We start from the raw sequence: 27,681 nt of genomic DNA on the forward strand, positions 1-27,681 counted from the left end.
TTTGGCGTCTCCAGCAGTTTTCTGAATGTGAAATGATCATCATGTCACATTTCCTCGTTCATTCAGCCTCTCTTGCTTTCTCTCTCTCTGTCTCCTGCAGCGTGGGTGGGCTCCCTCTCCATGGGGATGATCTTCTTCTGCTCTCCCATTGTCAGCGTCTTCACTGACATCCTCGGCTGTAGGATTACTGCAGTGGGCGGCGCCGCTGTTGGCCTGGTTGGCCTCTTGGCCAGCTCCTTTGTCACGTAAGGAAGCAAACCCTTCATAGTTTACATGAAATGATCAGGAGCTTGATTTGTTTGGGTATGTTTTTCCTAAATATTGATGGCTGGTCTGGTTTGTCGCTGACTGATTGATGAAGTCACATTGGTCAAATGGCTGAGTGTTGGAGTCTCCCCACTGGTTTTTTTAATATGAGTTTCTGTTATGTCATCAGGGGGTGTTAACAGGCAGTGTTGCCAATTTAGCTAGCCTAGTAACAAACCTAGTGACTCTTGGGACTAAATGAACTAAACATGACAAAAAACTCAGTGCAACAAAATAGAATGAAGAGATTTCAATTTTTTTATCTTTGACATCTCACCACAAGATCCATTTAGTAGCTATTCTGGAGCTCTCAGTTGTATCAGATGACTGCTCATAGCAGATGAAGTTTTGCAGTTGTCATGGAATTACAAATGCACACATTTACTTTCCTGAGCAGTGGAAGGAGCCCATGTGAACATTTAAGCTTGTCTGGGGTTTTTGATGGTATCGCATGATACTCTCCAAGAAGTCCTTCTAGCTCAGAAGAGAGGAAATGCAAACAGCTGCAATTGCATGACGACAGGGCAAACTCTGCTGAAGAAGATCATGTGATGTAACTGAAAGCTCCAGAAAAGATACTTAATGAACTTTGTGCTGAGATTAATTTATCAAACAATGGTCTATTTGCGAACAATTAAAACTCTTACAAAGCCTCTGTAACTTATTAGTTTACATGATTACAAACATAAACAGGTAGTGTGTAGTAGTGTGTTATAAAACATTTATTAACTGTTTAAACACGTGTACAAATCATTCATGAAGTAAATGTATCTACAACAATGCAATATTATATAGCAGTCATGAATTGTTTATACCAGTTATAGATGTTTCAACTTTTAAAGGTGGAGTTATGGGTGTGGTTAATATATCTATAAAAACTATAAAATGTCCATATATCTGCTTACAGTTACATTACAGTTTCAATTCAATTCTATATTTGGGAAGCACTTGAGTACTTTATTGTTAAAGCGGCAATCAGCATGGAAGTCAACATGTGTTTCGCCAGTTAAATGCTTTTAATGTGAAGGTGCAGCAGAAGGAAGTGTTTGGTTTGCATTAGTAGCAACTGCATTAAGCATATGTTCAGGTTGTGTCACCACAGACACCAAGTTCTTAATACTGCAAATACATAAACATTTCAATACTTTGATCAGTGAGCCATTGGGTCAGTCACCATTGTGTCACCTCACTCTGCAGCAGGGGTGAGCCTTGACTTAACAGACATTTATTTAAATGAAAATCTTCCAAAACAAATCCTGCTCCTTTAAGCTTCTGTCGGCTCTCTGTGGTTAAGAGGCTCTGTATGTAGCACACTGTTGTTAATAATTTCCTGGAATCCTGTACACGTGAGGAAACGCACACACCAACACACAGAAATATCTGATCCAAACAATGTGGCACTTTAACTGTGTCATCACTTTGAAGTGCAATAAGTGATAAACAGTTGAATCACTGCTTATCAAGCAGCATTTCACAAACAACGAGGCAGGCTGATAGCTGAGTTCTGCAGTGGACAGTGCAAGGTGCAAAATGTCTTAGTCATGTGATTTTTCTGTCAGAAAGTTATTTTATAAAGCAGATCCTCAGATTGATTTACCTCACACTGGAGCACAGTCCTGGTCCTGCATCACTGGACAAAAATCATGGCAAAAGTCAACCACTTGTCCAGACCATGTACTAAATAATATACAGTAAATGTATAGTGTCCAGACATCACTGTAGTGCCTAGATAGGAGTATGGATTGAAGTACATCTGTGCTGTGAAAAGACTAACCTGCAGAAGTGGTTTGCAGTGGAGCTAATTACATAAACAATGGTGTTGTCAGCATAAAAATGGACATCGCATTGCGATGCCATACCATGAGAATCTGTGGAGGAGCCTGGAAGAACATTAATCTCAACAGTGAGTCAAGAGGCTGTACATTGATGTATCTTGTTGTTTTGTCTCCTCACAGGTCCCTGGGTCCCATGTATTTCACCTATGGCATCGTGTTCGCCTGCGGCTGTTCTTTCGCCTACCAGCCCAGCCTGGTCATCCTGGGCCACTACTTCAAGAAGCGCCTGGGCCTGGTGAACGGCATCGTGACGGCCGGCAGCAGCATCTTCACCATTACCTTACCCTTTGTGCTGTCAGGCCTGCTGGAAAAAGTGGGCCTCCAGAACACCATGCGCATCCTCTGCATCCTTATGTTTGTGCTGATGCTGGCTGGCTTCACCTACAAGCCCATCCTGCCTGTGAAATCCACTAACACTCAGACAGGCGGACGACGGTGCCCACCCATGAGCAAGATCTTCAACGTCAACATCTGGAAGTCTCTGGGATATCGCATTTGGGCCTTTGGTATCCCTGCAGCACTCTATGGCTACTTCGTGCCTTACGTTCATCTGGTAAGTTTGTTTTCTACTTCCTTCCCTCATCTTCTCTCAAATTCAGTTTCACTGGCACATAGTGCGTACATAGTGCATGTATGTTGTTATTGGATATCATCACCCCACTCTCTGGGCCAAAGGTCAGTCTGATGACAAATAACAGCACATACATGCCAACAGAGGGATTCCATGGTGGGATTCCCAGTATCCTAATCCCTTGTTTTGGATGTTCATTGGCACAAGGGTGGGGAGTGTTCACAAGATGGTTTATGACTGTTAATGTCTACATTAGTAGAAGATTGTCTCTGCCCATTAGGAAGGTCTAAGAAAGGTGAAGGTTCTTAAAGAACTGTCGAGTCTCTTATGAAAAGAAACACAGGATGAGACATTTGTTCTTATTTTGACTTACAGAAACAGTTTCAATATTAAGCTAAGGAACGCCTCACAAATACTGTTTTTTCATCCTTTATTTAGATAATTATTGCCAACTTTTTGCAGAAACTGACTCTAATTAGTGCTATTTTTCAGAGCCACTGTGCTTTTCACACTGATGTTAATCTTGCTTCTTTAAATTATTTTAAAATGATCTTGTTGTGTCGGTTCCATTTTAAGAAAAGTAATTTACAGACAAAGGATCCTGAACCCAGAGACACAAGTCACATAATTCACACTGAAGCCGGAATAAGATGTGGATTCTCTGCACACAGCGTCATTGTTACGCTTTGTGTTTCGGACTGTAACTGGTATCAATAAACAAACCTCATCTAAACAGTTTAGAATATTTACAGCAGTTTTATTCTATTTACATTCAGTGCTTCTCACTGTGTGGATCCTTTCAGCCTAACAAGGATGTTTAAGGTATTTTCTGAGATGAAACAGAGATGAACTGATTTAAAGAAAACATTTTAATCCTACATTGTTTACATAGGTTTGCCAACTGTCAGTCTGTTTTATGAGGTTCTCCAGCTGCATGCAGATCAGTTCAACAGCTCAACGCTATCAGCAGGAATGTAACATGCATTCACTGTCCATGTTGGTGCGTTGCTGTTTTTCTTGGCACGTTATCATCACTAACCATCAGCATGATTGTGTAAAACCCTGTTTCTGGAGACAGATGTTGAATTTTCATTTTATGCCTCCACACTGACGACAGCTGGAGGTCGTTCGTCCGTTATCTGTCCCAGTCTGAATGCGATATCTCAATAACACCTCGTGGGAATTTCTTCAAACTTGGTGCAAACATTCATATGGACTCAAGGGTGTGTTAGAAATCACTCACTCATTCACTCCTCCCTACGCACAACCCAGGGAGTTTTAGTTAGAGGTATATACACTGAGCTCATCAGTAAAACTGAAAAACACTTTCGGACACTACTTGGATAATTTAATCCACAGCTTTTTTCAGTCTTTCACTGCAAGCGCAATGCATGATGGTATATATTGCTTGGTTAGTGACCATTGGTTGTACACTACTTTTCATGATGCACTGTGGGATACTATCATCTCTTCGCAGGGTATAATAATTGTCACTATACATTTGGACAGCACTACAGAATGGCAAACTCACTATATAGTGGACTATATAGGGAATAGTCAGTGATTTCGAACACAGTCAAGGATGAACTGATTAGAATTTGGTGGTCAAAGGTCAAGGTCATTGTCACCTCACAAAACAGGTTTTTGGCCATAGCTCACAAATTCATACACCAATTGTGAAACAGTTTAACTGAAATGTCTAACAGGAAAAAACATGAAGTGATGACATTTTCTATTCAAAAGGTCAAAGGTCAACTTCGACCACAAGGAGGTAGTTCTAGTTCTAACATGTAACTTTTCATTGTTGTGAGCTCCAAACTAAATTCCAGCAGAAATCTTCGAGATAGATAAATCAAACCTGTCAGCTGCCTGCAGCAAGTGACTTCAAATCATTTGTGTGAACTGTCACGTTGAATGTTTACAATCAGGTGCATAGAAATACATACAAATACATGCACGGCCCTGGAGCCACAAGACGTTTATGTTCAGTGTAAATGTGACTGCATCCCACCAGCTGTACAGCAGCTCCCTAATTCTCTCACACGTGAGATACGAGCTGTGTGGTCCCGCAGAATGTAGCCAAATATGACTGGAGGACTCAGTCTGCAGCTCTCGTTTCAGTCAGGCACAGTTCTGTAAACAGATGTTGCGCTTCAGAATGAGTCTGTATTTAAAAAAAGGGAAACTGGGACTTTGGAGGAAACATTGTCTTTGGAGGGTTGCAGAGGAGAGGCTGGATGTGTTGGCTTGGCTCAGGAGGTGACTGTTTGTTTGGACATGGTGACTGTTATTGTAGGGAGATCAGCCTGTTTTCTCAACACTTCTTTCCCTCAGACTGGGACACCACAGGGTCAGACTACAGCCTCAGCACCACCTCTGGCCTTTACACCCCCAGCAGCTGTCCTTCCCTAGACCCCCCCTCCCCACCCCCCACCCTCACCCCCCGTGCGCTCTTAAGGCAGAGCCTTGTTCCACATAAAGACAATAGTAAAGTCTAATTTGACTGGTAGAGGAATGTGAATAAACTCTCTCTTCTGCTTACTTTGCAAAATTAACAGACAAACTGAAGAGGAGCACACAGACAGACTCAGCGTAGCATCATGCAGAGAGTCTCTTTGTTTTTAGATGAGCGCCTGCAGGCCTGTGGTGTGAGGGCTGGAGGGGTGTTAGATGTTTAATGAGCATTAAACAGCCTGAAGGAGAGAGCTCAGAGAATGCGGGTTAAGGGTCTGAAAGAGAAAATTCACCCTAAAACACACAGATAAAGCAGGTTGCTGGTGATGTGCCATTTAGTAATTTAGTTTTTATTATTTCTGTGGTTAACTGACGCAACACGTCAATTCCAGCAACTTCGATTTTTTTTTCACCACAGACGTTTTCACTCATCAGAGCAGGAGAACTCAGGTGTTATTAATAACATTAACAATGTGCTCTGGTGCATTTACGTGTTGCAGTAAACAAGGACAGTGACCACAAAGCCACACCTGTGTGACTGCTGTGAGGAGGCTCAGGGTGTAGTTTAAAGGATGAGTCTGGTGATATTCTGTGTTTGTCTTGTTGTCGACATTTAAAGATCAAAACCAACAATGACTTGTCCTTACAACAAGTACTGTGTGTGTGTGTGTTGTCCAAAAACTATAAAAAACACATCATTGGGCCACACTGTTGTGTGTGCTCCATTGTCCCACACACACCGTCCTGCTGCCAGTCTAAATGAACAGCTGGTGTCAGTGTCCATCCCTGACCGTCAGACTAAATCTCTATATTCCTTCTAGCCTCAGTGTTGCAGTGAGCATATTGCTGTTTGAGGAAGAATTTGGAGTTTTTTTTTTTTTTTACTTAAACACCTCTCCTACTGTTTATTATTTATGCTGCTCACCTCTCCATTTTAACATTAAATCAATACATTATCCTTCATTCATTAGGAATCAGGCGGAGCTAAAAAGTACTTAGAGGTTTAACTGCTCCGTCTGCATTGACGCATGTGTGTATTTGAGCCTGTGAGTGTGTGTGTTTATTTTGCAGGACTATAATGCTCTGTGCCAAAAGGCCACCTGTCAGGCTCCAAGGTGCATCACATGACTATGAACTTGTGATCAAAAGACACCCACGCCCTCAAAAAGCAAACAAACTACATCCTGCTGTGAGCGTTGGCTCTCTTATACGCAGCTCTGATAAGCAACAGTTCTTCATCTATCAATTTAAATAGAATTACCTTTTCCAAATGTTTGCAAAGACTTTTTGAATTTTTTTTTTTTTTTGCTCAGGGGATTGGTGGAAAAATGTGTCTTGTGTATTATCAGATTAGTCGGTGTGTTGTAATGTGGGGGACTGGTGTCAGTCCCCCACAGGGTCCAGTAGTGTTTGGAGACAGACTGATAGTTGGTAAGGATTCATCAGCTTGTGTTTAAATGTCAAAGCTCCATGATAAACAGGGTGGTGCAAGCACTGCTGAGTCTATATGAGGATCTAATCTCATTAGAGACAGAGGAGGAGCAAACTTGTACTTTGCTTTTCTTTCTTTTTATTCCTGACGACTGAACGCGGGACACAGCACCACCATGCAACCTCGCAGGAAGCCTCGAATACATAACAGACATAACTGATGCAGCGTGTCAATGAGTCCAAGTCCAGCAGGGAATGTCTTCATGTGTCTGCCTGGAGTAAGCGCATTTACCCAGCCGCTCACTGTGACACAGGTTCTATAGATCTCCTCCTCATGCCTGTCCAGTAATCAACAATGAGACAACACAGCTGACCAGATGGATCTTATCGGGGGGGGGCTTTTGCTCTGTGTGTGTGTTTTCCTTTGCTTGACCACTACTCAGACGTAGTGAGTAATAACTCAGTGATGCAGTGGTTCACACTGTCACATGACAGCTAGAAGGCTCTGCGTTGAGCCTGCATGTTCTCCTCCATGTTCTCTGTGTGCTCCTCATGTCTGCCTGTGTGTCCAGTGGGTACTCTGTCTTCCCACAGTCCACAGACATGCAGGTGAGATGGTGACTCTGAACTGCCTGTAGGTGTGAATGTGAGCCTGAATGTTTGTCTCAAGAATAAGCAGTATAGTTAATGGATGGATGGATCTCAGAGTGCTTAACCATAAAATGTTAATTATTATGGAGAATACACCTGGCAAATTATTAAAAGAATATAATTATGGGACGCGATCAGAGCCTAAAATATAGAAAATGTCAAATTTTGTGATTTTCTGGTGAAGAAAACATAAAGAAAAACTTCAACATTCTTACATGAACTATCTCCAGTGACTGGAGATGTGTCTGAACACCACTGTTTATCAACCAGTCACAGATTTAGGCCTGACAGTGGGAATGATAAGCCAAGAGGCAGTAGTAAATCAAACAGAACTCCAGCCGGGAGAATTCCACTCACATCAGGGACCTCTCTGAAAATCACCGCCCCAGGGGTCATCAGTAAGTCTGCTGATGCTTGTGTGCCATTTGCTTCCTTGATGGGAGAATCCCCTCTGAGCAGGACCCTAATAAACACAGAGCATGGTGTTGTGGCGTGAAGTCATCCAGAGGTCTTTGCAGATGGATGTGTTACTTGGTTGAGGCTGATGAGGCGGGTGCAGAGAAGACAGACAGGCCCTTTGAGCAGGACTGCTGCAGCCTGCCTGGAGGTAGAAGTTTCTGGCAGGACTCCACACAGTAGGCCCCCTCTTTTTCTCCGGCTCTGGAACTCTGGGCCTCACAGATTGGTGCTTTGGGATAGGAAGGACACAGATACAGCAAGCAGTCTGGAAAATGAACATCTGGGCTTCACAGTCTGAGGTGGAAACTAGCATCCACAGAAGACAAGTAAGTAATGTTGAAATATGGACATGTTTGATAAGGGTGCTCATGAGTGGTAGGCTGTGACATGGTAGCTACAACAAACACGAGGGAGACACCACTCTGTTTGGAAAACTGGGAATTTCTTGGCCTCAGCACTGCCAAATATTTCAAAACTTTACTCATGGTTCCAACCCAGATTTCCGCAAGAAGTCTGCAGAATGCTGACCATCCCATGCAAGACGAGTGTGGTGTTATCAACACATAGTTTTTATCCAGTCTCTTTCCTTACTTTCGACTAAATAATCAAACATCTGCTCAGATCTAAACTCTTGTGTGTGTGTAAGAAATCACTAAAATCACTGGTCAACATTCAGTTATGCACATTTCTGGGGGACAATTATGTCCTTCAGCCACAGCTACAAGCACCGTGGATGATGTTAGTGACTTGTTTGACAAAAAGCAATGTTGTGTTGCACTCGCTGTAGATCTTTCCAGACTTTTGACACAGTTTATCATAACATTTTGTTAAGCTGCTTCGCATTTGTTTTGATGGTTATTTTTCCTGCTGCGTCAAAGTATGTTGGTGTGATTTGAGTTTTCACGGTTTGCTGCAGAAAGTTTCCATACAGATGGTCGACAGAAGTGTCCCAAAGGGTCAGCATTAGGCCCTCTGCCATTTACTCCACACATAATGTCCATTTTTATGCAGACGAGACCATCTTTTCTGCCGTTGGCTCTGTCTCAAACCTTCTCACACCTACTCAACAGGAATCTAATGGAAAAAGTCCAGTATTGTAAATACTTGGTTAGACAGCAGAGTCCAGAGTCTGTTCTGTTCTGTAAGAGTTCAAGTTGCAGCCCGCATTAAGTTCAAATCTCTAATGCTTGCCTACAAAGTTGTCTCTGGTACTGCACCTACCTACTTGAACGCCCTGGTACAGGCATATGCTACCTCACGACCGTTGCGCTCCTCTAACGAACGATGCCTGGCTCTGCCACCCATTCATTCAAGGCAATCCAAACTCTTCTCTCACATTGTCCCCCGTTGGTGGAACGCACTACCACTTCCTACCAGAGCAGGGGCGTCCCTCTCTACCTTTAAAAGACTCCTGAAGACCCAGCTCTTCAGAGAGCACCTTCTCTCTTAGCACTACATGACAAATCTACACTTAAAGAATCGTCACTAGCACTTATTGCTGCGCTAACACTTCTTATCGTACTTAACCTTGATTGTTCCCCTTTCTGTAAGTCGCTTTGGATAAAAGCGTCTGCTAAATGGCTAAATGAAATAAATGAAATGAATTCTCACAGAAGACATGATACAATCCACCATACTGTCTCCACTGGATTATGGAGAGCCACTACCCCTAAACCACGAGACCACATTCACTGCAGTGCTTCTTCATTACTCAGGACATCCATCACACTCACCACTGTGAAGTCTATGAAGGAGTCAGATTGTTGTCACTGACATCTTGGCAGTATCAGCAGACCAGGTCACAGCATAGGCTTGTTTTAAAAGTTCCTCATACCAACAGAAAACTGGAAAGTCCTGGTTTCCAGTACTGTGGACCCTCTGAAGGATTTTAAAGTTCTACCTCTCCTCTGCTCTGTTGTGAATGTTTTAATTAGTGTGTGTGTCATGATTCGAGCCATGTGTTCTTCTGCTTCCACAGATGAAGCACGTTGAGGAGCGGTTTGGAAAGGACGCCAGTAAAGAGGTTCTGCTCATGTGCATCGGCATCACGTCGGGCGTGGGCCGTCTCATCTTCGGCAGGGTGGCAGACTACGTTAATGGAGTCAACAAAGTCTACCTGCAGGTGAGGGCCTGGTGTCATCACAACAAACCAATACAGCTGTGTCCTCCATAGTACACAGTTTATATGCTGCAGCCAGTCTGGATTTTTTAATTTGCCAATAGTCTCCAATTAATGTAGTCAACATCTTTAATTCCACTGACACAGCATTTAGAGGATCATGTGATGCTCTAGTTACACTAAAACAAAAAAAACTTAAATTCAGACTAACTTGAACTTGAGAGGAAACCATACCCTGATGTGGCCCTGCTCATCACCTGCAACGCTTTACACTATCTCACCTGACTTCCTGAAGCCTCTCGGCCAATTAAAATTATTATTAGCAAAAAGAATGACATGACCTAATGTTACATCACTGTTTAAACACACTGCATGTATTCCTAGTGTCTTTAGTATTGTTAGACTGTTGTGGTGATGAAATGCTAGTATTACAAAAGAATTACTAAAAACTTTATTTACTAGCCTTTAGGGGCTTCTGTAATTAAACCATCAAATGATGGTTTGATGGTTTGACCCCACCCTTTTACCTCCTCCCAGGTGTCTTCCTTCTTTGTCATTGGCATCATGTCCATGATGATCCCTCTGTGCAACATCTTTGGGGGGCTGATTGCAGTGTGCCTGCTGATGGGCTTGTTTGACGGCTGCTTCATCTGCATCATGGCGCCTGTTGCCTTTGAGCTGGTCGGACCCAATGACGTGTCCCAAGCCATCGGCTTCTTGCTGGGCCTGATGTCCGTGCCCATGACTGTGGGCCCCCCCATCGCTGGTAATACAGACTGTGTCAATTCTCACAATAACTTATCGAATATATGTTAATATGACGGCTGAAGTCAGACTGAATATTGACCATGTTCAGGTTAAATCCACGGTGGTTTAGTGAACCTGGAACATTTTGGAACCAGCTGCAGAACCTGCAGATGTTTATGTTGCTGTGAATAGCAGCCATGGACACCAAGTATAAAGGGAAGCAGTAAGCTGGAGAAGGGAAACCAACTTTTATTGTTCTTCAAATAAATATATCAGTTCATCCATCTATTGATGAATAAATCACAAATCTGTCTTTGTAGTAAAGTTAGTCTTTCCATTATTATCTCAAACCTATTGAATAATTTAAGGCTAAGTTACTGTTTGTCTATAATTCCCTGCTGTTTCTTTTGGGAGGTCTCACAGATAAAATGATTTAGATTTTGGTATTTTTGAAATGGGAACTGATGTAACACCTTCAGTGGTCTTGTGACCTCTGCCCTTTGGGCCCTCAGACTAAGACATTCCTGCAGCCTTGGAGGGAGGCTCTCAGTCACTGTCTACAGAGGAACAGTCATCTTTTTCACCCAGATATTTGCAGGTCTTTAGCACCACCTAGTGTTAATTTTGGTGCCTTGTAGTTTCTGATGTTGCAGCGTATAAATTAGAAACACTCGCAATTGTGTTGAGCCACAATTCTGTTTTAGTGTCTTTTGTGTTATTGCATTGAAAATGCATGAACATTGGACAACACTGTATGAAATGACTAAAGCTGGAATGAGTATGTTCATAGGTATGATAGAGGTCAGTATGATGTTCATCAGCTCATGTGAGCTTCATGTGCAGAGAGAGTGTGTGAGCCTGTGAGCTCCCATCCAGCCCACATGTTCAGTCTCAGCAGAAGGATCTGTGGTTTGCAGTCCAATACTCTAGGTGATGAACTGTGTCTACGTTAATGTCTCATACAGCCACTGTTTCTGCTCCACTAAAAAGAGGGTTTAAGTACTTTGACCTTTATTGGGCTTTGTGTGACCCCTGTTGGAGTCATGATAACATGAGAACTGCCTGTCTCTGGTTGCAGGCTTCCTGAGGGACAGGCTGGGGAACTACGATGTGGCCTTCTACCTGGCGGGCATCCCCCCGATCATTGGAGGAGCCGTGCTGTGTCTGATACCCTGGGTGGAGGCCAGGCGCAAGAGGATGGAGAAGGAGGTCAACAAGGAGCAAGACGTCACTCAGAAGATGATTGAGCACGAAAAGGCTCAGGAAGACCCACAGCAAAAAACTGGAGAGTCCGTCCTCTAAGTCCCCCCCCACCCCCCACCCCCCCCACACCCCCCCACACCCCCCACACCCCCCCGAACAGACTGCAGGAGAGACACACGGGGTCAGACTGAGACCAGCAGCACTAAGAAACAGTGTGTCTGTGTGTGACTGTGTGTGTGTGTAGCCCTGATTATAATGACTGCCTTCAGTAGTAGAATGTCAGAAAATGCCAAAGCGATGAAACATATCAGACAGTTTCACGAGTGTGATCCTGAAGAACTATGCATTTGATTGTTTAAATTAGACTAAAGTAATTTCAGAGCAGGAAACTTGAAGCTTTAAAGACACTGGCAGATTTCATATTTGTCACAAGGGAAAGAAGGCAGGCTGTGCTTATGTTGAATGCAGTGTGGAAGCTATAGATTCACAGTCTTAAGGGAAAGGTGGACTTCCAGTACTCTTAACTCTCAGTTTTCAACACTACCACACACTGTTAGATGTAGAAATATGACATAACTCATAGGAACGTCACCTGATTTAGCCTCAATCAGCATCTGTGTTTTGCGTCAGTTCAAACTGGTCTGCTAATGATCTCTGTGGAAACCTACCTTCTTTATTATTGTCTCCAGTGTGCAGACAGGATTCCTTACAGCGTGCTGCCAAACTGTACATACCAGGGCACTGAGTCCATAGTATTTCAAGGAGACAGTGACTGTCACTGCAGAGAAGTGCTCTAAAGGAGTCTGAAGCTAGGAGGTCATTGTCAGTGTTAGTTGTTAGGTGTGAAGTGAAGGATTGTCTGAGCTGTAAAGGTGCTTGGACTCTTCAAAGGGAAGCAGCTTTAATCACAGTGATTTGACGTCTGACACATCGTCTGAAGACGAGCAGAACTGTCAGGGAACATCTGACCTGTTGAACACCTTCAGACTGGAGACAGGAGAAAACTGCTGGCCTCGCAAGCAAAATTGGACTAACACGTTCCATCTCTTTTATTACAAAAAAAGAAAAAAAAAAAAGAGGACGTGTAAACAACAGTATTTGTCCAGGTCCAGGGGCTGTGAACCTGTAGAGTCTTCATCCTGTCACGTAGCCAGATCAAATACACCCACTATCAGTGATGAGCCTGAATATTTGATTGATAAGGAACATATTAACATTGTATTTGTGTTCAAGTCTAGATGAATTGATTGCAGTAGTGACTTTACGCAGTATTTGTTTGAAAGCACACAGTGGTCAGACTTGTTTTTAAATGTGTTCACTGTTTCTCTGTTATTCGGTCCAATACTTTTATCCTGTGCAACATAAATTTAAAATGTGACGACTCTGCTCCTGTGGTCGAGGTCACTGTGTTCACATCAGACCGTCTGATGGAGGATGACCTCTTAAAAGGACCAAAAGAAAAAAACATGAAATTCTGGTGTGTGTTCAGTTGCTCACCACTTTATAAAAGGGCTTTTACACATTTAGCTACAGTATCTTTTCACTTCAGAGAGTCTTCACTCTGGACCCGAGGACTTGAGTTTGACTAATCATTGACTACATGACCATGAGTCAAGTGAAGTCAAGTTAAACGTTAATCTGTGCCCAGTTCATCAACCTCCTACAGAAATGACTGTTTGATGTTTCCATATTGTATTTATTTTGTAGTTTTTGTGGAGAATGTGATGCTTTTATTGACGGGCATTTGCCTAAAGCCTTAATTTCATTAACTGAAGACCAAAATGTATTGGAATGAAAATGGCTGAGAGTGTTTTACTCCTCTCTCCTCGTTGTCATACATCTCCCCAAAGCTTCCAGGTAGTGTCAGTGAACCATCTGAATCTGTCCCTCATCAGTCTGTTGGAAAACAGAACACCACAGGACAGCTGTGGCCTGGTGACTGTGACACTCTCTACCTCAGAAAGTAGAAACCCGAAGCTGCCTGAAGCTTTGCTCTTTAATAAAATACTTTACTGTATGCAACAAGTGTAAGAAACTTCAGCAGCGTTTACATCTTTCTCCTCTAAATATATATTTTTATGATGAAATCACATCATTGCTTTTTGATCTTTTTTAATGACATGCTTTAATGACAGTTTATCTGTAGACTGATTGCCATTGTAGTGTGATTCACCAGTGAGAGCCTTGAGTCATTTCCTGTCAGAAATCGCTCAGATTGTACCTCTGAATTTTGATTGTTTTTCTTTTTGTTTATCTTTATTTTTATTTGCTTCATCGCTTTTACTTGCTAATTTAATGTAGCTGTTATTTCAGATCTGCTTCTTGAAATGATCTGTGCTATCCAAAGAAACATTTTGAAAAAAAAAAGCCAAACAGTGCATGAGTTATTTTATTTTGTTATGATTTTGAATCACAAACAGCCTTAAAACAACAGCCAACACACACAAACGGTTTCTGTCTGAATGAGGAGGTTTGATGTGACAGACAGGACTCGTGTGTGCAGGATTTCTGGATGAGCTCATGTGCCCCAGTGTTTATAGCATTTCATTGTTTGTTTGCTGCTCTGTCACATTCAGTCCATCTTGTAGAGTTCTTCAGAATATCTGAATTTTGTTTTTGCTGCAAGTACGGATAAAGTTTTCCTTCCTTAAAACTTCACAGCAAAGATTCCAACTTTGCTCTTTCCATCCTATTTTGCATCATTTTAGTCTGTTGTGTTTCCTTCATGCTCAGTTTTGATATGTATTGTTTGCTTTATGTTGCATGTGGTCGATTTTTCATATCTCTCATGAGTTAACTAGAATGTTTTCTACTTAAATATTAGTTTTCCAACAGTATATTTGCTCACTGCTTCAGGATGTGTGGTGAACTTTTAGAATTTTCAATGTATGTAAATGTAATCAAATTTCAACATTGTCAAGACAGTAAAAAAAAAAAAGCTGCTTAAATTTTAGGCGAGTTTCTCCTAATGAATCTGTCCGTGTGTGTGGCTGCTACAGTCAACCATTACTGAGCTTCAGCCAGACGAGCACATATGATCATTGCTCCTGTGTCAGGAACAGTGTGTGGAGAGTGGGAAGCTTTCAGATTTATTCCCACTGACAAACTGACAAACACACAGAGCTCTGTTTACTTTGTTGATAACAAGCAGCTCAGAATGTCACTATCATCCAAAGCCAGGTTCAAAGAGGTCACCATAAATTACAAACAGATAACTGTTGCTGCACAGTGACAATGCACAGAGGAGTTTATAGAGACCATTTCACCTAATGCTCATGTTAGTAGTGATCAGATTATTTGTAAAAAAATCCACTCCAGCAGCATAAATCAAACCTGATGCGACACAAAGTACAAGCACTTGCAGTCTGAGAGTCTTTGAGAAAAAAAAAGTCGTAGTTAATTTACATTGTGTAAACTGCACACATTCACACATGTACTGTAGATAAATATGATTTTGAGGTATTTCCATTTAATGCTACTGTATCACTATGAAGAATCATTTTAGAGGAAAGTGGGTAGAAGACTGGTGATCGTATAAATGAAGTATTCTGTATTTCAGTACATAACTCATATAATTACTTCAGTGTGCATACGCACTAATACTGTGTTATCGCACATAGGGTCATTCTCCATAATGAGCACTGAAGTGAAATTATAAATGCAGGACTTATAATTTTAATGGAGTATTTTTACTTCTCTGGTCAAAAAATAATCAGTCATTAGCAACTAAAGGCGATCAATCAATCACTTGTTCAGCATCATGGCCTCATATCTGGATGGTGACACAAAATTTGTTTTTTTTAACCAAAAAGTAAAAAATAAAAGAACTCAAATAATACATTTGTAAAACTATTTGTAGAGTTTATGAAGCTTACTCTTCATGTATGCCACGCACACACACACACACACACACACACACACACACACACACACACACACACACACACTCTCACCTGGGGACCTGGCCCCTGCTGGGGCCATGGATGGACCTGTAAGAAAACTGACACACTAGAGGCCGCCATTTTCTGTAAATGCTGAACCTTGTGGAAACTACTTCCTGTAGGCCTGGACATATCAACTGGATCAGAGAGGAATTAGAAGCAAGACGTCTTACTCTGCTTCAAGTTCAGGATGCTAAGCATGAGCTTGTGTTGCAGAGACCGTTCTGTTATCAGGGTGATTATTTGTTACTGGTTCTATGTTCTGGTTCTGGGCCACAACCAGAGCCAGAATACATAGTCAGTCATATGTAGTGACTGAGTGGTCATTGCCTTAGGTCGGGAGACAGGTTCACCTGAGCATGAATATTCTGAGTAGGAATAATTTTAGACTTACTACGGCTACTGGCCGAAATGCTCGAAAAAGCGGGACACTGCAGATGTACCCTCCAGTATCTGCGCTGGAAGGTGGAAAAAACAAACAAACAGCGCAACAAACAAAGTGCAGCAGTTTATTTGGAACAGATTCATTTGAAAACATGAATTGGCCTCTTCCGCATCATTCGTGTTTAACGCGCAGAGTGAGACCTTATTCTCAATAGACGATCTTTGCGAATCTCCAGCAGCCATACGTTCGCTGTTGACATATGGGGGGTTCCGCGGCTGCAGTGCCGGTGGCTGTCGCCCTCTGAACCATCCAGCTGTTTTTCAGATGACTGGCCTCAGTTTAACGTCTTAGCCCGCGAAACCTCTAAACAGGAAGCGCTAAACGGGGAGAGGTCAGTTCAACCCAAAGTACTCGGCGGTCGTTGTTGACTCGTCCTTTAACGGCGTCTCACAGCACCAGCAGCCGAACTCAGTGACAGGTATGTCGTCGTCCGCCCAGCGAGACGCAGCGGTGAAAAAGAAGCATGTTCGATTTGCCAGCATGGAGGACGACGACGACAACGACGACCAGGAGGAGGACACCCTGTTTGACAAGAGGAAGGACACCGGGCGCGGGCTGAAGAGTGCGCTGAAGGCGGTCAAGAGGACGGCGAGCACCGACGACCGTGTGGAGGTGGTCGGCGGAGGAAGGAGCGGACACGGAGCCTGCGGCCGCTGGGTCGTCACCCTCGCTCTCTGTGCATCCTTCCTGGGCTTGGTAAATGAGGGACGGTGGTCGGTTTTACAGAAAATAGATCCCATTCATGTCGGCTGTGTTTCCTCAGGCCTTCTCCTCAGCAAATATAATGTGTTCACCTACCGTGTGCAATTTGGCAATGTGCGGATATTTAGGTAAGGTTAGCCGAGATCATTCTGGTTATAGGTTAGCATAACAAACACCCTCTTCTACCCAAGAAATGAAGGAATTGTGTTAGAATCTGATACATGAGGAAAACAAAGCATAAAATAAAGAGTTATCGTGAGATATTCTCTTCTTATGTGCACAGAAAAAGATTAAAAAACCTCTTCCTCGATAGATAACAACTGTGGCGTTATTCTGTCAGGCCCCACACTGTATTATGAGCAGCAGGACTACCTTTGTCCACTCCTGTGTGTGTGTGTGTGTGTGTCTATATATATATATATATATATATATATATATATATATATATGTATATGTATAGAGAGAGAGAGATGGATATATGAGCTGCTCAGTGAATCCTTTATGAATGAGATGGACAACAGACCGGTTGTAATGTGCAGGCAGCTCAGGTAAATGCTCCAGGGTCCTGGACAGACAGGATTTACATATTTAAAACTACTTTAACCACATCAGATTTATCAAGTCCAGCAGCATCCACCTGCGTGTCTGCTTCCTTCCTGTCCTTTACACACAGACTGCTTCAGCAGATGGACATAAGACAGGTGTCCCTCATTATCAGTGTTTTCACAAGGCTCACTGCAGCACAATGGTTAAAGAAAAAATCCCCCTTGAAACACCTACAGCACCTTTTTAAAATATTTTTCTGTGCATTCGAAGGCAAAAATAGACATATTTACAACATGATGTCTCTTGACTTGCTATACATTTCCAATAATGTATAATTAACTAACTCATTTTTAGCAGTTTAAAAGTCAGGTGGTGTAAGTGTCTCAGAGCCTCCTTGTAGATTTATGCACCGACCTTCAGTGATTATACAGCTTCCTGACAGAAGCACAGAGATCCCAGTTTCTCTGTGAATAGTAGCCTCAGTTTACTTTTTAATGGGCAGTGACATGTTGTTTCAGCTTGTTACTCTAGTCACTGCTCTCACTCATGGCCTTACACCTGTCACTTGAAACAGGGTGGTATATAAATTCTGTAAGAGGAAGGAGGGAAAAATCAGTGCTGCACAGACAAATAACTTCTTGAATGCACCAGACCTCACAGTTAAATGATGTTTCAAAGGGTGGATATTTTTTTAAGTGGATAAGAGCCAGTCAGCGTTTCTGACTTAGACTTTACCCTCTTGTTGTAACTCATAACCATTATAACCATATTCTTGTTGGTCTAGGGGATGAGCATCTCAGTTCTTGGCCCCACGTTTGAGGACCTGGCTGTGAACGTGAAGAAGAACATCAGCAACATCTCCTACATCTTCGTCGGCCGCTCTGCAGGATACATCGGAGGGTCCCTCTTAGGAGGCATCCTCTTTGACTGCATGAACCCACACCTCCTGCTGGGTAACCCTTCATTCAACTGTATTTATTGTCTGTATTTTTTATAGGTGTTGTACTGGTGTGAGGGCTGCTGACTGTCCCAGCTGCACACCCAAACCCAGTCCAGAAGGCAACCTGCAGTTCACAGCCGCCTGTGGAGCGACCACCTCTTCTGCACAGCAGCCTCAGTTTAAATCTTTACCTGCTCTGTTTGAAAGTTGAATCTGATTTTCAGGCTGTGGAAGGATGAGGAATTTATCCTTTGTTGTCGTCCAACATGGCAGTGTGTGTGTTAATACTGTGGGTAACCACACTGTGTCTGCAGCATCCACGTCCACTCGACTTACATCTCAGTTCTTCTGACCTGCAGGACCTGAAATAAACACTTTCTGTCTGATCGTCTCTCTCTGTGCAGGTTTTTCTATGCTGGTCACAGCATTTGGGATGTGTGCGATCCCCTTCTGTAAGCAGGCTCTGTTCCTCACTGGGCTCATGTCAAGCATTGGGATGTCTATGGGTGTTCTGGATACAGGTAAGGCAACACTTAACACATGAGCAAATAGCACTAGATTTCTTTCCCCGGTTAGAAAATGTATAGCTGGTGGTTGAGTATTAGCCTGTTTACATCCTCATCAGTTCACATCACCCAGCGGTGCTGCCCCTCTGATTTGAAAATGCAGCAAAACAATGACAAACAATGACAATGACTTCAGCCAAAGTGCTGACACTTTGACTTATCTAAAAGTGGTGTCGCAGTGGGAACCACCTGTGGTTAGCAGCAGGTTAGCCCCTGATACTGTTACTGACCTCGTTTCCTCACATTATTAGTATGATCACAGTCCCAACATGTCACGCCTGCAAAAGCACAGATGTAAATACCATTAATGACTCATTAATGACCTCAGTGGTCTTCAGCCTCAGACCTGAAGGGGTCTGAATGTCTTATTAGGGATGCCTCGACTGATCAGCTGATATCGGCTGATTTTCATAAAAAATATGTGATTGATAGATCAGCATTAATGCTTCTTGCTACCGATCACCTGTGGTTAACACTCTGGTGTCTGCGGCTGAGAGAGGCACTGCATGCTGTGTAGCGTAGCCCTGCCTCCCACCTTGTTCAACATGTGAGTATCGATAATTAATTAATGTAGGCACATAATTAAAAATGTGACCTCTGACCTCTGTCTGTTTATACTTTTGTGAATAAAATGTCTCTGTAGCACCTTGGTCCATGATTTGCAGAGGGTGTCCACCTTTAGAAATAGGATGAGGAGCGTGACGCCAGCACAGAGCAGCTCACACTGAGGAACTGAAGTGATAATCGTGTCTCCTCTCTCTGTCAGGTGGGAACGTGCTCATATTGAACACATGGGGGGAGCAGGCGGGCCCTCACATGCAGGCTCTGCATTTCAGCTTTGCAGCTGGGGCCTTTGTATCTCCAATCATAGCCAAGCTGCTGTTTGGGCCTGATGGGAACAGCAGCACAGGAACCACGCCGAGCAGCTCCTCGACTCCTGCCCCCACAGAGCAAATCACCAAAGCCCCTGAGGCTCACATGATCGGCCGCTACATCCACAGCAGGAGCAGCACCCTCAAATCCATGTGGGCCTACGTCGTGATTGGCTCTTTTGTCTGTCTCATCTCCTTCCTCTTCTTCCTCCTCTACACTCGCAGCAGCATGTCACGTGACAAAGCTCGCACATCGTCAGGAAAGCCCCTGGTGGCCAAACATCACATGGCTCTGGTCATCCTGCTCTTCTTCTTCTTCTTCGCCTACGTAGGTGCTGAGGTGGCGTACGGCTCCTTCATCTTCACCTTCGCCAAGGACTACGCCCACATGCCTCAGTCCCAGGCGGCCGGGCTGAACTCTTTGTTCTGGGCCACGTTTGCTGCCTGTCGGGGGTTGGCCATCTTCTTTGCAGCCTGTGCGTACCCGGGCACCCTGATCCTGCTCAGCCTGGTGGGCTCCACTGTCTCCTCCCTTCTCCTCTGCCTCTTCAGCAGGGAGAAGATGGCCTTATGGGTTTGCACTGGTCTCTATGGAGCATCCATGGCCACCACCTTCCCCAGCGGCATCTCCTGGGTGGAGCAGTACACCACGGTGACAAGCCACACAGCAGCAATCTTCGTGGTGGGTGCAGCACTGGGTGAGATGGTGCTGCCCGCTCTTGTCGGCTTTCTGCTGGGGAAGTTCCCGGATCACCCCCTACTGATGTACCTGTCGCTCCTCACCGCCACCTGCACCTCCATCCTCTTCCCAGTCATGTACAAGCTGGCCTCCACCCCCAGCAGCCAGAGCAGGAAACCCCACACCAGGGGCCGACCTGAAGCTGATGACAGCGAGTTCCGTCAGGCGCTGCTAGACTCAGGAGCCAATGACGAAGAGGAGGAGGAGGAGGAGGACAACGAGGCTGATCAGTGGAACGATGCAGACTTTGAGGTTATTGAGATGGATGACACCGTGAGTCTCGTTAATTCACCCAGTAAGGCCCCCTCCCTCCCTGATAACAGTGCTTTCACAGGGGGCGCTGCTGCCTCTCACCTCCAGCTGACGGAGCCTGTAGGTGGAGCCGCTTTCTCAGTCGCCATCTCTCTGGTTGGAGACTCTCCTCGACGCAAACTGCCGCTGATGCTCGACAGAGAGAAGAGGGACTGAAGCTCCTCCTCCTCCTGTGACTCCTAAGTGCTGTTGATGTCTCACTGAACACTGGAAGAGCCATGCTACAACGTGTCTGCTCACAACCTGAAAATATTTCTGTGCACTTCTGATCATTTACAGTGCACTAAAAACAACACTGGCTACTGTCTGAATTGTGCAGCTCGTAAAAACATGTCCACTTCAAAGTTTGCACAAGATTCATCAGCATCTTCTAAAACTGTCAGACCCCTGCTGGGCAACCAAGATTTTAATTTACTATAGATCGTTTTAATGTGAAGGATTCTGTGCTGGCCTGCCCCCCTCGACAGTGAGGTCAAAGGTCAGGGTAGGCTGTAGGACAGAAGCTCTAGTGCTGGTAGGGATTCAGTGCCTTGCTGAAGGACGCATCAGCAGAGTGAATGGGTAAAAGCAACTCTCGTCATCATCATCATGTCATCCTGCTGCCAAAAACAGATGTTTTAAAAATGTGATTTCATTTTGTACTGTTGCAGTGAATGTGATGATGATGATGATAGTTGTGTAAGATTTGAATGAAGTACTTTTTGTTGCATTTTTCATAAAGATCAGAGTTTGACTGTTCTGGTTCTGTGATGTAATGTGTCGTGTGGCTCACATGTTGTTACTGTGATTTTTGAAGTTTTTTAAAAACTAAAGCACTCGAAAAAGGCATTTAACTTTTTATTATATCAATCTCAAACCTCCACCCACAGCAATGTCCATTAAAAACAAACAAAAAAACACTTCCTTCATTATCATAATTTTTTACATTTATACAAATACACAGATCCTGTGTACGGCTGTACGGGGACTTGAAGATCAGATCTTGACATAGCTTCATGACAGAATTTGTTTTTTTTGCACAGAAAATTGGAAAGATACATAAAACCATATGCACAATGAAATAATAGACTCTTCATGACATAAATTATCAAAATACAGTATTGCAACAGTCCCAGATTAAAAAAAAACTGAAATGGTTTCCAGTTCCCACTCTGCAGAGTATGAAGTGTCAAATCTGCCAAAATGTACATCAATACAATCAAGGTTAATCAAATGAAAAGTGGCATCCTTTAACAGAATGCATAGAAACAGATTTGATTGCATTCATGGCCGGAGCTTTAGTTTTCTGATGCTAATGCACAGTGATGTTATAGAGGAGCTATACAGGAAGTATTTACAAGACAGCAATCGTCATATAAAAATGAAGAGAAGCTGATTCTTGGTTTGAGTGTATGTTGTCTTGAGGAGCTCATTAAAAACCAATGACTTCAAACTGCTACAGCGCGGATCGGATACAACACGTCCTCCTGATTGGACTGCACGTAGTTCCATGACAGGGAGTCTGCAGCTGTGTCACCACAGACACCCGCTTCACTCAGCCCATAGCAGCTAATGGAGACGGCAGCTAACAAGCATGGAGACGAATACAAGCCCCGGGGAGGGGGGAGGGAGGTGGGGGGCCTCCCCACAGGAGGCTCAAACCAGACGGTCTGCACACACAAACACTTGTATAACAAATAACAGTTACAAGACAGAATGAAAACCCAACAGGGTTCAATCAAAGCACCATTTCAAACATTACAACTGAACAGACAATCAAACACTGAGATGGGGTGAAGGGGGTGGGGGGCAACAATTAGCACCAAATCAGCATGGAGAGCCAGTGTGCAGGAGCCAATCAGAACTGCTCCAGCAGCTGTCGGAGGTAGGGGGCCCTGGAGAGCTGTCTGTTGACCCGGGCCAGCTTGTAAAGGACAGGACAGTCCAGGGACACACAGGGCACCTGGCGCTCTGCACAGCCGCTGCAGTTCCTGCAGATCTGCAGAGACACATGAGCAGCCCACAGAGACCAGGTCAAAGGTCAGCATCATCAAACACTCAAAAACATTTATTGTCACAAGAACTGAGGAAGCGTTTGACAAGAAGGAACAGACAGTGACACAGCCCCCACCAACCAGCTTATAGCTGCAAAAACTACGTCTGGCAAATTATAATAAAGCAATAATAAACCAGGTCTTCAGAGGGTCTTCAGCTACAAACCAAACACTCTGCCCAGTCCCTCCCTCGCCGGCCCCTCACCTTCAGCAGCTGGTCTTGCTGACTCTCCCACTGCCTCATGTCCTGGTAGAGTGTAACAGCTACACGCTGCGGTTCAGCGCGGCACCGCGAGCACACGCCCAGCTGGGTCAGCTCGTCACACACGGGGCAGTGAAGCGTGGTGAAGTACTGAGAGATGGTTCCCTTCCTCCCCACCTCTTCTCCCACCGCCACCGAGGAACAAGACGCTTTCTGGATCTGGAGCGAGACGGGAGACGGGTGGATGAACTTTAACCACCACAGACAAAAACCTCATCATCACACAACTGATGCTTTGCTCATACTGAATGTTTTCTTCTTCTGAGCTTGAGGAGAGAGTGATGCAAGTCTCACTGTTGAAATGTCTTCTGAAAGGCCAAATACATAACATGAATAAACACTGATAGCATCACGTTCTGCCTCAGCTCTACCAGCAGGGGGCATGTGTGCCCTGTCAGAGCAGCAGCTGACTTCACTGACACAAAGACAGAGCGCTGCAGTTTGATGAGTCTCATTCGATCCTCAGCAGGAAGGAGGAGATTTTCTCCTCATCCTTTGTTCTCTCGGCACTAAAGCCTGCACTGAAGAATCCAGGGGCAACATTTTGTCTCTCACTTCAACAGCAAGATGATCCGTCATTTATCAGTCAGACATAACAATGAATTCAACTCAAACGGGTTCAGATTTATCTGTGTCCTTTGCTTCTTTTATTCTGAAGGGGATCATAATTAAAGCACTGGTCTGCATCCATCATAACGGCTGCTCATTTCCTGAACCACCTGCATGTTTGTGAGGCTGCGTCCTCTCACCCTGGGGAGCTCCTGGTACCAGCTGAACACGTCCACTCCGATCAGCTGGAACATGCGGGCCAGCGGCGGCAGGATCTGCTTGGTGACGTAGTAGGTGGCGTTGAGTCGAAGGCCAGGGTCCTGCAGAACCTCCATGGGCCGCCGCACCAGCTGGATGAGGGGGACGCCGGGCATCCCGTATACGACCACGTAGGGCACACGCTCGCCCACGCGTGGCTCCAGGCGGCGGTCGTATGCCATCATACGCCTGAGATGGATGGAAACACAAAACTGATCCAAACTCATAAAACACTTGACAAACCTGTTTCTACCAATTTCTACCTGTTTCTATCTGTCTGCCTGTTTCCACCTGTCGACCTGTTTCTACCTGTTACTACCTGTCTACACCTGTTTCTACCTGTCGACCTGTTTACCTGTTTCTACCTGTTTCTACCTGTCGACCTGTTTCTACCTGTCGACCTGTTTCTACCTGTTTCTACCTGTCGACCTGTTTCTACCTGTTTCTACCTGTCGACCTGTTTACCTGTTTCGACCTGTTTCTACCTGTCGACCTGTTTCTACCTGTCGACCTGTTTCTACCTGTTTCTACCTGTCGACCTGTTTACCTGTTTCTACCTGTTTCTACCTGTCGACCTGTTTCTACCTGTTTCTACCTGTCTACACCTGTTTCTACCTGTCGACCTGTTTCTACCTGTTTCTACCTGTCGACCTGTTTCTACCTGTTTCTACCTGTCTACACCTGTTTCTACCTGTCGACCTGTTTACCTGTTTCTACCTGTTTCTACCTGTCGACCTGTTTCTACCTGTTTCTACCTGTCGACCTGTTTCTACCTGTTTCTACCTGTCGACCTGTTTACCTGTTTCTACCTGTCGACCTGTTTCTACCTGTCGACCTGTTTCTACCTGTTTCTACCTGTCGACCTGTTTACCTGTTTCGACCTGTTTCTACCTGTCGTCCTGTTTCTACCTGTTTCTACCTGTCGACCTGTTTCTACCTGTTTCTACCTGTCTACACCTGTTTCTACCTGTCGACCTGTTTCTACCTGTTTCTACCTGTCTACACCTGTTTCTACCTGTCGACCTGTTTCTACCTGTTTCTACCTGTCGACCTGTTTCTACCTGTTTCTACCTGTCTACACCTGTTTCCACCTGTCGACCTGTTTCTACCTGTTTCTACCTGTCTACACCTGTTTCTACCTGTCGACCTGTTTACCTGTTTCTACCTGTTTCTACCTGTCGACCTGTTTCTACCTGTTTCTACCTGTCGACCTGTTTCTACCTGTCGACCTGTTTCTACCTGTTTCTACCTGTCGACCTGTTTCTACCTGTTTCTACCTGTCGACCTGTTTCTACCTGTCGACCTGTTTCTACCTGTTTCTACCTGTCGACCTGTTTCTACCTGTTTCTACCTGTCTACACCTGTTTCTACCTGTCGACCTGTTTACCTGTTTCTACCTGTTTCTACCTGTCGACCTGTTTCTACCTGTTTCTACCTGTCGACCTGTTTCTACCTGTCGACCTGTTTCTACCTGTCGACCTGTTTCTACCTGTTTCTACCTGTCGACCTGTTTACCTGTTTCGACCTGTTTCTACCTGTCGACCTGTTTCTACCTGTTTCTACCTGTCGACCTGTTTACCTGTTTCGACCTGTTTCTACCTGTCGACCTGTTTCTACCTGTTTCTACCTGTCGACCTGTTTCTACCTGTTTCTACCTGTCTACACCTGTTTCCACCTGTCGACCTGTTTCTACCTGTTTCTACCTGTCTACACCTGTTTCTACCTGTCGACCTGTTTACCTGTTTCTACCTGTTTCTACCTGTCGACCTGTTTCTACCTGTTTCTACCTGTCGACCTGTTTCTACCTGTCGACCTGTTTCTACCTGTTTCTACCTGTCGACCTGTTTCTACCTGTTTCTACCTGTCGACCTGTTTCTACCTGTCGACCTGTTTCTACCTGTTTCTACCTGTCGACCTGTTTCTACCTGTCTACCAGATCATTCATATTTCAGAATAAATGCACCGACATCAGGAATCAACATGCTCTTTTCTTTGTGTTGCTGTGCTGATAAACACAGAAGATAAACTACTACAGCTGAATATTTCCTTCGTGCCCCGGCCTCTGAAATCTGATTTTTTCCTCCCCCATTTGGTGCTGGGTTGCCTAGCAACAGACTCAGGTACTGTACATGCAAGCTAGTGCAGCCAGACAATGAGCACTGTGGGGAAGGAGTAATTGGATTCACACTGAGTACAGTAACTGTAGTTGACAGCATGCTCTGTCTCACTCTCCTGCTCTCTACATATTGAAACTAAGGACTCTCTCTAATGTTTTGTGTTTTTTGTGCAGTTTCTTTGCATGTGGCAACACACACACACACACACACACACACAGGCCACCTGGTGAGCTCCAGTGCGGGGACGCAGGCTCCGGGCCGGTACGAGCCGCTGCCTCTGTACTCCTTGGCAAAGGTCAGGTCTTGCATGCTGGCCCGACCATCCAGAACCTTCACACACTGACGCTGCACAAACTGCTTCACCTGGCTGATGTCCCGCGTCTCAAACAGCAGCTTAATGGAACGTTCCAGAATCTGGGAGGATGTGAATGAAGGAGCCAGGGAATAACGATTGAGGACAGGGAGATGAAGTTCGAGCAGGATTCATGTGAAATATAAGAAAAGCACAAACACAGGCCTGACTCACTGTTCAGTCCCTTGATATTAAAACAGTATTATGAGTCCGCCTGAACACAGGATCCACACTGGGAATCTTCTGACTACACACACAACCAGCACCTCCCTGAGCAGCCAGGGACCTTTCCCCTGACTGACACGTCTGAGTGTATGAGAGCAGGAAGCTGGTGTGGCTGTGATTGATGTAGAGCACGGAGATACAGGCGAGGGAGAAGAGAAAGCTGGTTTGCTCGTTACCTTGGAAACAGCAGGGCAGCCATCGCGGCGCACTGTCTCGATCCCTTTGGCGTCAAACACGGGTTCTTTTTGGTCAAGGCTTTCATACATGTATCCCACGTAACGCTTCTTTGTCTGCAGCACGCAGGGCAGGTACACCTGACACACACACACACACACAGAATACAGTCTGTGCACTTTGATTGGGAATTGTGTCAGTCTTTGCCAGTTTTCTTTATATGCACACGTGAACACATTTAGAGGAAATTTATCTGTGTGTGTGTGTGGGGTCCTGTGGTGAAGCGTTACCTTCTCAAACTTGAGCTTGACAGGCTTGGGGTTGGTTGCAGTCACTGCCTCAGCGATCTCACTGCCGATCTTGAAGGCCTGCTCTTTGGTAGCTCCCTTCAGCAAAACAAACATGCTGCAGAACAACACAGGAAGCAGCTGATCATCCATTGACCATCGACACATCACATGACTTCAGCCAGTTACTGCAGAGACGAGTGAGGACAGACACATGGCTGAAACATGGCTGTCTCTCTGTTTCTGCAGCAGCAGGATCCAGATCTGCCACGACAACACTCATTATTATTATTATTATTATTATTACTGATATTTATTATCATTATTTGCACACCATCACCTACAGTACAAACAACTATTTCTGGTCTCTCTCTCTTGTCCTCCTCTCTTCCCCCCTTTTTTCTCCTCTCAAACCCAACCAGTTCATGATGTGTTTGACAAACATCTCTTCTCCCACAGTGTCTGACCTCTGGACACATCTGGAGCTCTCCACAACATCAGTCATTCACAAAGTTATCAGTTACTCTGCACCTTCAGAACAGCGGGAGGTTTCAGCTGTGTTTTCCTGTTCTCTCTCTCTCTCTC

General features: G+C 44.5%; 3 protein-coding genes across 5 annotated transcripts in view; 2 read left to right on the top strand and 1 right to left on the bottom strand.

Moving 5' to 3' along the window:
- The window catches only part of slc16a10 (solute carrier family 16 member 10), a 32,458-nt gene extending 17,729 nt beyond the window's left edge, over positions 1-14,729 (top strand). Inside the window, exons 2-6 of the mRNA XM_071478434.1 lie at positions 101-245; positions 2,262-2,694; positions 9,686-9,829; positions 10,364-10,592; positions 11,652-14,729. Of these exons, the coding sequence (XP_071334535.1) occupies positions 101-245; positions 2,262-2,694; positions 9,686-9,829; positions 10,364-10,592; positions 11,652-11,875 (1,175 nt within the window). The 3' untranslated portion in view covers positions 11,876-14,729. The remainder of the gene's footprint in view (positions 1-100; positions 246-2,261; positions 2,695-9,685; positions 9,830-10,363; positions 10,593-11,651) is intronic.
- Positions 14,730-15,858: 1,129 nt separating this feature from the next.
- On the top strand, positions 15,859-21,738 carry mfsd4b (major facilitator superfamily domain containing 4B). The gene is made up of 4 exons (XM_071478433.1): positions 15,859-16,858; positions 18,195-18,363; positions 18,755-18,871; positions 19,683-21,738. Exons 1-4 carry the CDS (start codon positions 16,583-16,585, stop codon positions 20,993-20,995), a joined length of 1,875 nt encoding a protein of 624 aa, XP_071334534.1. The 5' UTR covers positions 15,859-16,582; the 3' UTR covers positions 20,996-21,738.
- rev3l (REV3 like, DNA directed polymerase zeta catalytic subunit) overlaps positions 21,664-27,681 on the bottom strand; it is a 69,652-nt gene continuing 63,634 nt past the window's right edge. For all 3 annotated transcript variants that reach the window (XM_071478431.1, XM_071478430.1, XM_071478432.1), the window contains exons 27-32: positions 27,100-27,214; positions 26,812-26,949; positions 26,282-26,472; positions 23,884-24,130; positions 23,078-23,293; positions 21,664-22,817 (exon numbers count right to left, since the gene is read on the bottom strand). In XM_071478431.1, coding sequence (XP_071334532.1) covers positions 22,677-22,817; positions 23,078-23,293; positions 23,884-24,130; positions 26,282-26,472; positions 26,812-26,949; positions 27,100-27,214 — 1,048 coding nt within the window. In that variant the 3' untranslated portion in view covers positions 21,664-22,676. The remainder of the gene's footprint in view (positions 22,818-23,077; positions 23,294-23,883; positions 24,131-26,281; positions 26,473-26,811; positions 26,950-27,099; positions 27,215-27,681) is intronic.

Source organism: Trachinotus anak, unplaced genomic scaffold (assembly GCF_046630095.1).
Source record: "Trachinotus anak isolate AG129_WGS33_773 ecotype Australia unplaced genomic scaffold, CSIRO_AGI_Tana_v1 ptg000005l, whole genome shotgun sequence".
Taxonomy (NCBI): domain Eukaryota; kingdom Metazoa; phylum Chordata; class Actinopteri; order Carangiformes; family Carangidae; genus Trachinotus; species Trachinotus anak.

What these genes read in the sequence shown, in the direction of transcription:
- mfsd4b (XM_071478433.1), top strand. Translation starts at nt 16,583, where the DNA reads ATGTCGTCGTCCGCCCAGCGAGACGCAGCGGTGAAAAAGAAGCATGTT. An exon ending in GTGCATCCTTCCTGGGCTTG is followed by an intron (nt 16,859 to 18,194) that starts GTAAATGAGGGA and finishes TTGTTGGTCTAG; the next exon opens with GGGATGAGCATCTCAGTTCT. An exon ending in TATGGGTGTTCTGGATACAG is followed by an intron (nt 18,872 to 19,682) that starts GTAAGGCAACAC and finishes TCTCTCTGTCAG; the next exon opens with GTGGGAACGTGCTCATATTG.